At 40.8% G+C, this 14,936-nt stretch overlaps 1 protein-coding gene across 4 annotated transcripts in view; it reads right to left on the reverse strand.

The window, feature by feature from the left end:
• Positions 1-14,936, reverse strand: part of ralgapa2 (Ral GTPase activating protein catalytic subunit alpha 2) — a 554,472-nt gene that overhangs the window by 72,605 nt on the left and 466,931 nt on the right. For all 4 annotated transcript variants that reach the window (XR_005942422.1, XR_005942420.1, XR_005942421.1 and 1 more), the window contains exon 39: positions 13,298-13,419. Coding sequence is in view for 1 of the 4 variants with exons in the window: in XM_041183014.1 (XP_041038948.1) it covers positions 13,298-13,419 (122 nt within the window). In the remaining 3 variants the exon portion in view is untranslated. The remainder of the gene's footprint in view (positions 1-13,297; positions 13,420-14,936) is intronic.

The raw sequence follows: 14,936 nt of genomic DNA on the forward strand, positions 1-14,936 counted from the left end.
TTGCACAGTCAGCAGCTCTGAAGCCTTGACATTACACTGGGAGAGGCAAGTGCTGCTGAGACAAGTCAGGGGCCACGAAGGCGCTTCAGTATGGAGGCGTCCACAGAGGCATAGGACTAAATTAAAAATTATGACAGTGAAGCCGTCAGGCCCCTCGGAGAAGAAGGAACACCACTGTGGGTGAACTGTTTGGGCCAGGGGTACAGCCTTTCCTTCGAGTGGGCACTTTTTGGGGCATGGAGCCTGTCATGAAGCTATTAAGGTATATAATATTTTGGAAAATATTTTTCTTTTAAAATAGAGGTTTAGTCTGTGGGTGTTTCTTAATTGGTGCTTTGATGTGTAATAGTTTTAATATATAACAGAGATAGTGCGCATTTGCATTTTTTTGAATAGAGTATTCAAGAAGTGGGGTGAAAAATGGTGCCTATCTAGCAGATACCAAGCAATGTGTTTATATGACTAATAATATTGGTATTAGAAAGGGGTTTTATTGTTAGAGAGGTTTAGTTCAGAGGTTGTTGATACAATGAGAATTAACATTCAACGGGCTTTAGCAGTTTTCTGGTGTGCAGGGCAGAGGCAATGAGAGATTAAAAGGCAGCTGTAAGCCTCCAACTGTCTCCACAGGAACCAAAGTGAAAAGAACCTCATTTTGAATTTGTAAGGTGAAAATGCTTTGCCTGGTGTTCAGTTAAGTCTATGGGTTGCTGTTGCCTTAATGGAGATTAGTTTGGGAATTTGTTAAATGTTATGATAGTAGCAATTTGTAGCCATGTATGTATATATATATATATATATATATATATATATATAAACCTGTGTAAATTAATAATATGTTTCATTTAGTTTAATGTAAGACCTCAAGAACTGGTGGTCTGATTCCCGAGTAGCATCTCAAACATAACCCTTAAAATTATAGTTGTTTAAAGTTTCCCTGTGGGGTTTTTAAATAATTTCGCTTTACCAACTGCATTGGTCATAACAGAGCCTCTGGATCCCTACCCTGACCTGCTGCAGGGAGGCCTGCCTCCAATGAGTTGACACCCTCCATGCACAGCAAAACACTGGCATGCTTGTAAAATTGCCCCTAAAAATTTGAATTGACTGCTCGCCTCTGTGCAGCAGGTGCCGAGTCCGTTTCCAGCCTGCGCCTGGGAATGTTCACTGGTAGTGGGAATGCACTGGGGCATCATCCCGATGTGGCTTCCTATTTTCTTGGCCCTCTGCCTCCGAGCCTGTCATAACTGAGCCGGGAAAATTCAGCCTCATGTCGGAGTAGCCATCTGTGGTATTGAATATCCTGATTGCCCTGTGAGAATTGTTTTAACTTTCTTGTTGCTCTTTCATTGATGATCATGACTCTACGTCCCCTTGGTTATGATTCGAAGCAATCTTGCAATATTTTATCTCACCAAAATCTTTCATAACTGAACCTCCTCTATTCAGGTATAAAAAAATCCCATTTTAAGACCTTTCTAACTATGACCCCTATTCCTTGTACCAGTCTAGTGAAGCTTGCCAATATTGATTTCTTGTCTCTGATATTGTTCCTTTACAGGCATTCTGGCGTTTTGAACTGCATTTAATACTCCATCTGTGATCTAACCACTGTCTTGTACAATTCAACATCACTTTCTTGTTTTCTCCATGTCCCTGAATTTTATTTGCTTTTATTATGGATTTTCCTATATAAAAGTTCTATGTACCTGCACCATTACAACTCCCTGCTTCTCTTACCATTAGGTGTATGCATCCTTTTGCTGTTCTTTTTCCTCCAAAATGTACTACTTCACACTTCTCTGCATTGAACTGTGTCTGCCTTCTGTTCCAACCTGTCTGTGCCCTTTCAGATTTTCCATCACAACAAGCCATGCACCTTAACTTGTTATCAATAAACTTCCCTTGTACCTATGTCCTAATCATTTATTAAAAGACCCTTGGGCACCTTACAACTACAAGGAACATGTATAGCTTTCTGTCCCTTGGTCATCTTCATCCATGTTGTTATATGCTGTTTAATATGAGTTGCCTTAATTTCTGAAACAAGTCTCTAAAATGGCACCTTAGCAAATATGTATTTAGCAGGCATCATAATCCATCCTGCTTCTGAATATCTTTCATAGTCGTTCTGCTGTTTGATTGGCTGTTTTCTTGAACTAATTAATCTAGCTAAATCCCTCTTTCAGTGAACTGAAATTAGCTCATTTCCAGTGCAACATCTTTTTCTTTGACTTTCTTTTCTCTATTTTCAATTTGCATCAAATTATGTTATGGCCAGCATTTCCCAAAAGTTCCCCGGTTTGTCCTGCTTCTTTTCACAGAGCTACATCTTGCATTGCATACTTTCCTGTTGCACATCTCTGAAGTCCTTGAATGTGTTGATGTCTCCAAAGTTTGTACCCATCTCTCCCAGAACTCCATGTTTGAATCCTTCCATTCAAGTTTCACCCTGGCCAGAGTTCCAAAATGGCTCTTAGCAAAGTTATAAATCCTTTGTGGCTGTAACAAAGGTAAGCTATCCTTCCTTGTCCTTCTCAACCTGTCTGCAGCCTTTGACATGTTGATCAAACTATTCTCCTCCGACACTTTTCCATGGTCATCCAGCTGGGTGAAACTGCACTCGACTGATTCGATTATTAGCTATATAATCGAAGCCACAGAATCACCAAAAATGGTTTCTCTTCCAACTCCCACATTGTTATCTCTGGTGTCCCCCATGGATCTATCCTTGGCCGCCCAATATTCCTCATCTACACACTGCCCTTCAGTGACATCATCCAAAAACACATTAGTTTCAACATATAGGCTGACGACACCCAATTCCACCCCTCACGATCTCTCCACTCACTCTATCTTAGACTGCTTGTCTGACACCCAGTATTGGATGAGCAGAAATTTCCTCCAATTAAACATTGGGAAAAGCCATCGTCTTTAGTCTGGATGACAAACTCCACTCCCTAACTACCAATTCCATCCTCTCCCTAGCAAATGTCAGAGTCAGTTAGCAAGCTTGGCATCATATTTTACCCAGAAATGGCTTGCAACCACATGACCATGTCACTATTATGGCTGCTTTAATTCCACCTCTGTAATGTCACCTACCTCTGCCTATCTGCTGATGGAACCCTTATCCATGCCTTTGTTACATCTAAACTGGATTCCAATGCATTCTTGGTTGGCCTCCCACATTGTACCTTCCATAAACTTGAGTCATCCAAAATTCTGCTGCCCATGTCCTAACTTGCATCAAATTGCACCTATTCCCCCTGTACTCACTGAGCCATACTAAGTCCTGATTCAGTGTTGCCTCTAGTTTAAAAATTACTTCCTTGTAATTAAATCCATCCATGGCCTCGCCCATCTTTATTTGCAATTTTCTCTAGCCCCACAACCCTCCAAGATTGCTGCACTCCTCTAATTCTGACTACTTGAGAATACCCCATTTTAATCGATCTAACAATGGTAGCGTATCTTCAGTTGCGTTGGCCCTAATCTCTGGAATTCCCTCCCTAAACCTCTACTCCTCACTATCTTGTTTCCCTCCTCAAAAACCTACCTTTGACCAAGCTTACCCTAATATCTCCTTATATGGCTCAATGTCATATTTCGGTTTACAATGCCCCTATGAAGTGCCTTAAGATGTTTCATATGTTAATGGCACTATATAAATAAGAATTGTTGTTGGTGACATGCAACATGAGGAAACTGTCCTGAATGCATTCTAGAAATCTCATCCTTATTTGACCAAAAGCTATCTAACAATCCAAGATAGACTAGGATAAGACCAAGACTAACTTTGTTACAAGTCCTTTACTATGGCAAATGCTCCTAAATTGTCTACAAGTGTCATGTTTGACTTCTTTTACATTATTTGCTTATATATACAGTACTCCCAATGAAGTACCAGACTCCTTATTACTCTTTAACTCAGCCCAGACACATTGCACTTGGGCGTCATCAATATAAAAAATCCTTTTGATGATGTGGAAACACTGCTTCTTACACATATGAATGAGAAAAGCAATAAAAAAGCAGGTCCACATGGAGAAAACAGTGAACACCTATTTTTAAATGCACACAATTAGATCAACTTTTTGAGTTGGGTTTATGAGAAGTTAAGGTATAAGCAGTTTCCATTACTCAAATAAGGTTTGAGTTATTGTTTAAATAAACTTCGGTCTATATACAATGATACCCTGTGAACTAAAATTGGATGCAATGCAAACAGTGAACAAGATGCTCTGAAAGATAATGATTTTTTTTAAGGAACTGGGTCAATAGAGGGCAAATATATTAATATAGAAAAATGTAAATAGTTATGCCTGAATTTGGTGGATACCATACAGAAACTGTTGAAACAGGTTTTGCTGCACTGAAAAAATATTGGGACTGCATCAACAGAATAAAATACAAGTCAGAGAAGTACTGCATGAGAGGGCAGTTGGACCCTTTTAGTAGTGGCGCACAGTCATGATAACCACAATGATGGATTTTATTGCCTTTGAGAGGATGCAGCAAAAAGCAACAAAAGGATGATGGCAGAAGTCAGGAAATTATGGGGAAAGATCTGTCTTCCTATAAAACAGATTTCAAGGATGAAGTTGATTCAGGCAAATTGTTTACAGTAATAAAGCTTTCAAAAGCTAAAGGAAATAATTTAAAGGCGGCAAACAGTGGATTAAAGTGGAATTTTAAAAAATTTGTTCTTGGGGATGTAAGCATCGCTGCCAAGGCCAGCATTTGTTGCTCATCCCTAGTCTCCATCGAGAAGGTGGTGGTGATCTGCGTTCTTAAACTGCTGCGGTTCATCTGGTGTAGTTACACCTACAGTGCTGTTAGGAAGGGCGTTCCAGGATTTTGACCAAGTGACAATGAAGGAACAGCAATATAGTTCCAAGTCAGGATGGTGTGGGGCTTGAACAGAAACTTGCAGGTAGTGGAGTTCTCATGCATCTGCTGTCTTTGTCCCTCTAAGCGGTAGAGGTCGCGGGTTTGGAAGGTGCTGTTGAAGGAGCCTTGGTGAGTTGCTGTAGTGCATCTTGTAGATGGTACACACTGCTGCCACTATGTGTTGATGGTACAGAGAGCAAATGTTTAAGGTGCTGGGTGGGATGCCAATCGAGCAAGCTGTATTGACCTGTATTGTGTTGAGGTTCTTGAGTGTTGTTGGGAGTTGCTCATCCAAGCAAGTGCAGAGTGTTCCCTCACACTCATGACTTGTGCCTTGGTGGATAGGCTTTGGGGACTCAGATGGTGAGTTACTCACTGCAGTATTCCCAGCCTGACCTTCTCTTGTAGCCAAAGTACTCATATGGCTAGTCCCATTAAGTTTCTGGTCAATGGCAAACCCCAGGATATTGAATGTGGGGGATTCAGTGACAGTAGTGCCACTGAGATGGTTAGATTCTCTTTTGTTGGGTGTGGACATTGCCTGGCATGAATGCTACTTGTCACTTATTGGCTCAAGCTCGAATGTTGTCAATTTCTTGCTGCATATGGACACGGACCACTTCAGTATCTGAGGAGTCGCGAAAGGTATGGAACACAGTGAACATCCCCACTTCTGACCTTATGATTGAGGGAAAGTCATTGATGAAGCAGCTGAAGGTGGTTGCATCTTTGAAATAACCCTGTGGAACTCCTGCAGAAATGTCTTGGGGCTGAGATGACTGGCCCCCAATAATCACAGCCATCTTTCTTTGTGCTGGGTATGACTCCTACCCGTGGAGAGTTTTTTCTCTGATTCTCATTGACATCAATTTTGCAAGGTCTCCTTGATGCCACACTTGGTCAAATGCTGTCTTGATGTTAAGGGCGATCATTCTCACTTCACCTCGAATGCAGCTCTTTTGTCTACATTTGAACCAAGGCTGTAATGAGGTCAAGAGCTGAATGGTCCTGGTAGAACAAAAAATGATGATTGGCAAGCTGTTTATTGCTAAGTGCCACTTGATAGCACCGATCGGGTGGTAATTGGCACGATTGGATTGGTCCTGCTTTTTGTAGACAGGATATACCTGGACAATTTTCCACACTATCAGGTAGATGCCATTGTTGTACCTGTGGGGGATATGGAGGATACCTGTGGACTGGGGCACAGCTAGTTCTGGAACATGTCTTTGGTACTACTACCAGAATGTTATCAGGGCTCATTACCTAGGTCGTATCTAATGCCTTCAGCTATTTCTTGATATTATGTAGAATGAATCAAACTGGTTGAAGGCTGGCATCTGTGATGGTGGGGACTTCCTGAGAAGGCCGAGATGGATAATCCACTCGACACTTCTGGTTGAAAGTGGTTGCAAATGCTTCAGCCTTGTCTTTTGCACTGATGTCCTGGGCTTTCCCATCATTGAGAAGGGGGATATTTGTGGAACTTTCTCCTCAGGTTAGTGGTTTAATTGACCACCATCATTCATGACTGGATGTGGCAGGACTGCAGAGCTTTGATCTGATACATTGGTAGTGGGATTGCTTAGCTCTGACTGTGGCATGCTGCTTCTGCTGTTGCAGCTTCATCAGGTTGGTACCTCATTTTTAGGTATTCCTGCTGATGCTTCTGCCTTGCTATCCTGTACTCCTCATTGAATCAGGGCTGATTCACTGGTTTGATGGTAATGATAGAGTGAGATATATATGCCAGGCCATGGGGTTACACATTGTGATTGAGTATAGTTCTGCTGCTGCTAATGGTCCATAATGCCTCATGGATGTCCAGTTTTGAGCTGTTGGATCTGTTCTTAATCTATCCCATTTTGCATAGTGGTAGTGTCAGACATCATGATGGAAGTGATCACTCCTATCAATACTGTCATGGGCAGATGCATCTGCAACAGGTAGACTGGCGAAGACCAGGTCAGATAGATTTTTCCCTCTTGTTGGTTCTCTCACCACCAGCTGCAGGCCCAGTCTGGTGGATGTGTCATTCAGGACTTCCATGTGCTGTTCAATATGGAAAAGTATGATTCATCAGCTGAGGGAGGGTGGTAGGTGATAATCAGGAGATTTCCTTGCCCGACTGTTTGACCTGATACCATGAGACATCATGGGGTTTGCAGTCAATGCTGAGGATTCCTAGGGCAACTTCCTCCTGACTCAATACCACTTTGCCACCAACTCTGTTAGATTTGTCCTGCTGGTGGGATGGGACATATGCAGAGATGGTGATGGAGGTGTCTGGGACATTGGCTGTAAGGTATAATTCCTTGAGTATAACCATGTCAGGCTGTTGCTTGACTAATCTCTCCCAATTTTGGCAGAAGTTCCCCAATGTTAGTGAGGAGCACTTTGCAGGGTTGACTGGGCTGGGTGTGCCAGTGTCATTAATGGTGCCTAGGTCGATGCCAGGTGGTTTAATTACTTTTTGACTTTCTGTAGCAGTTTGACCAAGTGACTGTCAGGGGACAGTTAAGAATCAACCACATTGTGTGGGTCCAGAGTCAGAAGGTGGTTAGACTAGATGAGGGCAAATTTCCTTCCCTAAAGGACGTTACAATGTAATGTAATGTAATGCAATATAATGTAAACAGTAAACAAAAATTACAAGGAAATAACATATAAGTAATCACATAAATCATAAGAACATAAGAAATAAGAACAGGAGTAGACCATTCAGCCTCTCGAGCCTGTTCTGCCATTCAATAAAATCATGGTTGATCTGCTTGTGTTTCGAATTCCATATTACCATCTACCCCCGATAACCTTTGATTCCCCTGCCTAACAAGAATATATCTACCTCTGCCTTAATAATACTCAGTGACCCTGCTTCCACCGCCATCTGAAGCAGAGAGTTCCAAAGTCGCACAGCCCTCAGAGAAAAAATTTCTCCTCATCTCTGTCGTAAAAGGGTGACCCTTAATTTTAAAATAGTGCCCCCTAGTTCTGGACTCACCCACAAGAGGAAACATCCTTTCCACGTCCACCTTCAAGGCCGTTCAGGATCTTATATACTTCAATCAAGTTACCCCTCGCTCTTCTGAACTCCAGTGGAAACAAGCCCAGCCTGTTCAACCTTTCCTCATAAGACAGTTCACCCATTCCTGGTATCAGTCTAGTAAACCGCCTCTGAACCACCTCCAAAGCACTCCTAATCATTCCAAGAAACAAGACATATGTCTTGTGGTCACTCCACAGTTTAAGGTAGAGAGAAAATGGGTGGCCAAGGAAGAAGTCAAGGAAGACCAGGCAGTTAGCACAGGAGTACAAATATTGGTGAGGGTGATGGTTTCTCTGGGGTTTGCAGTCCAAGCCAAGACCACAGCATCATGCTTGCTTAGCTGTACAGAGGGGCAGGATGAAGATTGAGGAAGCAATAACGATCGGCGATTCGATGGTTAGGGGAACAGATAGGCATTTCTGCGACTGCAGAGGCGAATATTCCATTGTCATCCTGGTGCCAGGATTACTGAGCTGCTGGAGAGCTCTCTGGAGTGGGATGGGGTGGGGTGGGTGTTGGAGGCGCCAGGGGAAGGGAGGCAGGTGAAGAGCCAGCAGTCATGGTCTACACTCATACCAATGCCAAAAATAAAAGATTTTAGGGAGCTAGGAAAGAAATTAGCCAGCAGGACCTCAGAGGTAGCAATCTCTGGGTTATTCTTGGTGCCACATGTTAGTGGGTATAGAATTACAATAGAGCAAATGAAATCATGGCTGGAGTGATAGTGCAGGAGGGGGAGCTTTAGATTCCTGGGTTCTGGGGGAAGATGAACCTGTACAGGTCGATGAGTTGCATCTCAACAAAGCTGGGACCAATGGGATCGAATCTCATCATGGCAGATGGTGGGATCTGAATTCAATTTAAAATTTCTGTAATTATAAGTCTAATGATTTGTCCATTGTTGCAGAAATCCATCTGGTTCACTAAAGTCTGCCATCCTTACCTGCTCTGGCCTACATGTGACTTCAGACCAACAGCAATGTGGTTGACTCTTAAATGCCCTCTGACAAGGGCAATTAGGGATGGGCAATGAATACTGGCTTAGTCAGCAATGCCCACATCCCATAAATGAATAAAAAATTGTCCTCATGGGGTAGCTTGCTCATGCTATTGAGAAGGGTTTAAACTAAATTGGCAGGGTGATGGGATCCAGGGGGTAACATTAGAGAGGAAAAACAAGGTGTACAAAGAATTGGGAGCGACAGATAGCACTAGATTAAGAAATAGTAAAGTATTAGGTAGGGTCAGAAAAAAAGGGTGTGTAAATAAGGTTTATAGTGCCCGTATGTGCATGTATAGTGTGCAGTAAGGTTGGTGAGCGGCAGGCGCAGATAGAGAGGTGGGAGATAATGGAGATCTGGCTCCAGAAAAGGAAGGACTAGGTACTGAATATTCTTATATACAAGGCGTTCAGGAAAGATAGCAAAAGAAACGAGGATGGGTGGTGGTATTGATAAAGGTGAGTGTTACAGTGCTAGAGAGAGAGGATGGCCTCGAGGGGGTCAAGGACAGAATCTAATTGGTTAGCAGTAAGAAACAATAGAGGTACCATTGTATTATTAGATGCATTCTGCAGGTCACATGCGAATGGAAAAGAAATTTATAGAAAGGTGAAAAAACTCTTGAGCAGTTATAATGATGGATTTTAAATATCCTAATGTAGACTGGGATAATAATGGTGTAAAGGACAGGGAGAGAGATGAGTTACTGAAGTGTGTTGAGGAGAAATCTTTTGATCAGTATATTTCTGGTCCAATGAGGAAGGAGACATTAATGGATCTGGTTCTAGGGAGTGAGGTGGGTAAAGCAGGTAAGGAAACATTTGACGAATAGAGATCATAGTATCATAGGTTTAGATTAGCTATGGAAAAGGATGAGCATTTCGGTGTAAAAATAACTGACTGAGGGCCAATTTCAATGGGGTGAGAGAGAGGATTGGGTCCAAGTAAATTAGAACCAAAGATTTAGAGGCTAAACTGTAATGGAATAATGATATGCCTTTAAAGAGGAGATAATTCAGGTAAAGTCCCAGGTGCGTTAGGTTCATTCTCATGAGGGGAAAAGATCGGAAAAACAAAGCCAGAGCTGACTGGATGACAAAAAAGAGAGTATGATGAAACAGAAAAGAGGGTGTATGACATATGTCAGGTGGATAATGCTAGTGAGTACCAGTCTGAATATAGGAAGTTCAGAGGGCAAGTGAAAACAAATAAAAGCGGCAAAGAGTATGGGAAGAGACCGGCAGCTAACATGAAAGGGCATCCAAAGGTCTTCTATAGGCACATAGATAGTAAAAGAGTGATAAAAGGAGGAGTGGGGCCCAAAAAGGAGTGTTATGCACGGATGCAGAGGGCATGGCTGAGATACTAAATGAGTGCTTTTCATCTGTCTTTGCTAAGGAAGAAAATGCTGTCAAAGTCACAGTGACAGAGGAGGTAATTGAGGTGTTGGATGAGCTAAAGATTGATAAAGAGAAGGTATTAGAAAGGCTGGCTGGACTTCAAGTTGACAAGTCACCAGGACCAGGTCAGATGCATCCAAGGATACAGAGGGAATTGAGGAGACACTGACCATAGTCTTCCAAAGCCCTTTATACACAGGGATGCAGTCAGAGGACTGGAGAATGGCAAATGTTACACCTATGATCAAAAAAGGACATAAGAATACATCCATCAACTATAGACCAGTCAGTTTAACCTTTGTGGTGAGAAAGCTTTTCAAAATGATAATTCAGGACAAAATTAACAGTTACTTGGTGAAAGGTGGATTAAGTAAGGAAAGCCAGCATGGACTTACTAAGGATGAATTGGGTTTAACTAACATGCCCTTTTTAACTAACATGTGCTTTTTAATGAGGTAACAGAGAGTTGATGAGGGTCATGCAGTTGATGTGGTGTACATCGACTTGCAAAATGCATTTGATGAAGTGTAACATAACAGGTTTTTCAGCAAATTTAAAGCTTGTGGAATAAAAGGGAAAGTAGCCATGGATACTAAATTAGCCATATGACAGGAAGCAGAGTGGTGGTGAATGTTTTTTTCTTGGATTCAAGGGAGGTGTATAATGGGGTTCCTCATGGGCTGGTATTAGGACCACTATTTTTCTTGACCTTTATAATAATGGAGACTTAGATGTGCTGGCATAATTTCAAAATTTACAGATGACCCAAAAAATGAAATGTGAAATTTGAGGACGATAGTGATAGACTTCAAGGGGAGGCAGAGTAGTGATAATGTTACTGGGCTTGTAATCCAGAGGCCAAGGTTATCGCTCTGGGGATACAGGCTCAAATCCCACCACAGCAGCTGGTGGAACTTAAATTCAATTAATAGATCTGGAATAGAAAGCTAGTCTCAGTAATGGGGACCATGAAATTATCATCAATGCTGTAAAATCCCATCTGGTTCACTAATGGCCTTTCGAGAAGGAAATCTGCCATCCTTACCTGGTCTGGCCTACACGTGACTCTAGGCTGACAACAATATGTTTGACTCTTAACTGCCTTCTGAAATGGCCTAGCAAGCCACTCAGTTCAAGGGCAGTTAGGGATGGGCAACAAATGCTGGCTTTGCCAGGGATGCTCACATCGCATGAAAGAATAAATTAAGAGGACACAGACAGGCTGGTGGTTTGTGCGGACATAGCAGATTAAATTTAAGGCAGAGAAATGTGTAGTGATAGATTTTGGTAGGAAGTATGATGAAGGGAATGAAGCAGTATTGGGATCTGGGGGTATAAGTGCACAAATTGCTGAAGGTGGCAGGGCAGGTTTAAGAAAACAGTCAATGAAGCATATGGGAATCTTAGCTTTATAAATAGAAGCAGAGTACAAAAGCAAGGAAGTTATGGTGAACGTTTATAAGACACTGGTTCGGCCTCAATTGGAGCAATGTGCCCAATTCTGGATACCATACTTTAGGAAGGATAAGAAAGCATTGGAGAAGGTGCAGAAAAGATTTGTGAAAATGGTTCCAGGGATGGTACACTTTAGTTGTGTGGACAGATTAGAAAAGCTGGGACTGTCCTCCTTTGAGAAGGGAACATTAAAAGATTTGCTAGAGGTGTTCAAAGTCATGAGGGGCCTAGACAATGCAGATAGGGAGAAACTGGTGGGAGGGAACACAATTGCGCTTTACTAAAGGAAATTGGATAATCATTTGAAGAGAATATATTTGCAGGACTGCAGGAAAAAAACAGAAAGGGGACTTAATTGCTCTTGTAGAGAGCAGGCACAGACATGATAGGCAAACGGCCTCCTTCTACGCTGTAACCTTTCATTCTAGGTTTCTCTTTCTGGACAAACAGGGGATTGAGGGACATGATGGGAAATTAGTGAAATCAGCCAAAATCGTCAAACTTGTTGGGTCAACTTGCCCTTTTCTGTTCTTCGAATGTCTCTATTCCTAACAAAAATAAGAATGCAATGAAGTCAACAAGCTAATTCATAATGAAGGAGACTTTTCTCTGCTGGTATACAATAACATAGATGACTTAAGAATCCATTTTGTAACATGGATAGTAACCTTTATAAACCATATCAAACAAGGTCAACATATAAATCAATGGGCAGATATTTCCACTGACCTGCCTGCCTCAAAACTTCAATATGAACAAAACTGAATACCACTCATAAAAACTCGTGTTATGTTATTTTACTTAACTGACAAACCTCTTACCACATCCATTTAGGGTTTGGTTATGATGTTTTGTGAAAAGAATTTGGTTGTTTGCAAGATGCCATAATCTGTACAAAATTTAATTTGAAGACATAGATTCCAGAAAAGGCTGAAGTTTCTCTGAGGATGTATTTACATTTTTGCATGAAGTTTGAAGCAAATAAAACAGAAGATTAATGCAGCCTAATAGCCATTCATGACTACTTTCAGTTGATCTTACCTCTTTAGAACCAGTTTATGTAATTTATTTGGATTCTGGAGTATTAGTACTCAACCTTTACAAACAGCTGCAGCATCAACATGGAGCATCAGCAACTTCTGTGTTGCAGGATCCTTTTCCCTCAATTGAACACTAATTCTGGTAAGATCCTGCATAGCACATTCAATTCATAGCAAGTAATCTGCATCCTTCACTCAGTGTGAAGACATTATTCTGAGCAAGTTCATTAACCTAGCTGGATTGTAAGGTTAACCAGCTAACTGAGAGAAAAGGCTTGAAACTGGATAAAGGAACAGCTTTGATACAAAAAATTTAAATGAGCACCTTTATTCCTTTTGATATTCATTAGTTTATTATAAGGAAGAACGATGGTCTTGAATTTGTAAGCATTTATCTGCAGAAAATGGGTATACATCTGTCACTGAAGTGGTCTATAAAATAAAAGAATAATGTCAACTTACCCATGTTACTGAGCGAGTAGCTTGGGGAGGGAGAGAAGACTTGAGCTGCAAAACCTTCAAACGTCATGATCTCTTTGTGTTGCTGAACTATTGCTTCGACATACTGAGCTCTTTCTTCATAACTGTATGACTAGTTAAAGAAATCACCATAGACATAGATAGGTAAACATAGCAAAAGTCCTCTGCAAACTTAAAAATGCCTATTTAACACTTTTTAACTGTCAAAAAGTGGCTTATGTTTATTACACAAAATTTGGTAGTTTTCTGTTGCAGATTATTTTGAAGTCGCTGATGTTTTATAATTTTCCTTAAATTCCAGGTGTCGTATGAGATAAATAATTCTAATAACTTGCACGCTAAAAATTTTTGCCAGTGAACTCTGCAAATAACATGCACAGTTATTAGCTTTTATAGCTATTGGTAGTTTCTCCAAGAAAATGTTTTCATATACTTAAACAGAAATTAATAATTCATTTCTGTTGAAGGAGCAAATTCCATAATAACATGACAGATGGCCGAATAAAATTCAAAACTTTTAGATTGCAATCTACTTGCCATTGCACACTTACATGGAATTTAATGTTTAAAAAATTTACCAAAGTGAACATGGAAGTGGAACACCCAAGTTAAGTCAAAACTCAAAGCTTTATTATTGTTATTGTTCTATTTTATGTGGTCATTGTGTAAGCAGTGCAGTCCCTGGTGCAGAAACCTTCTGTATGCCCCAGTCATTCATATATACATTTTGAACAGAGCTTTCCCTGCAATGTGTTGTAAAACTTTGGATCAATCAAAACCATTTAAGAATATTTCAACATAAACACATTGGAGGACGTCACTGCACTGCTACACAATATTCAATTTCAGCTGGGTCACAGTTAATAATCAGGCCTGCCACAAAATATTATTTAAGACCAGGAGCTACAGCAGCAAAATAAAATGCCATACAAGAAATACACTCTGTCAAAAATCTGATTACATTATCTGCCATAAAACGCCACTAAATTGCTTTCCTATGACCAGAGTAAAACTTGGAACTGGCACAGTAATCAAAAACCAGTCACCAATAACTTAAAAGTGTGACAGGGTTCAACAACCTGCCAGCTGCCCTAATAGGACCCCTGCTTGTAGCTGCTTTTCATGATACACTGTGGAGAGCTTTTATTTTCTTCTTTGTGTAAAGTTTCCCCCTCTACAGAAGCAGTGGAAAATACAGTTATAAATCACAAACAAAACCCTGGCCCCTTGTAAAGCTCGATGTCATCTTCAATTCCCCCACAAAGTCAAACTGATATACCAATTGGAAGTACTCAAACCAAAATAGTAATACATAAAGGTGCAGCATAAACCATAAACCACCCACCCCCGAAAAATGGGGTAATTAAGCTCAACCATTACTTTTATTTGACTTATTGCAGCTTTTCTGTAAAGTAAAATACAAGATCAATTTCTCTGTAAATGGAATTTTTTTTTGCATGGGTGGGGTGGGTGGTGGGGAGGGTGCTTAGAACATTTAGGATATGTGTTTTTTAAAACATTACAGCTATGCAATGGAAGTTTATGAAAAACATTTTAAAATGAATGAACAAAAAAAGAAATTCATCTCAAATTATTTAAATAGTTGTGCAAGGTTGATCAG

This window comes from Carcharodon carcharias, chromosome 2 (genome assembly GCF_017639515.1).
Source record: "Carcharodon carcharias isolate sCarCar2 chromosome 2, sCarCar2.pri, whole genome shotgun sequence".
In the NCBI taxonomy this organism is placed as follows: domain Eukaryota; kingdom Metazoa; phylum Chordata; class Chondrichthyes; order Lamniformes; family Lamnidae; genus Carcharodon; species Carcharodon carcharias.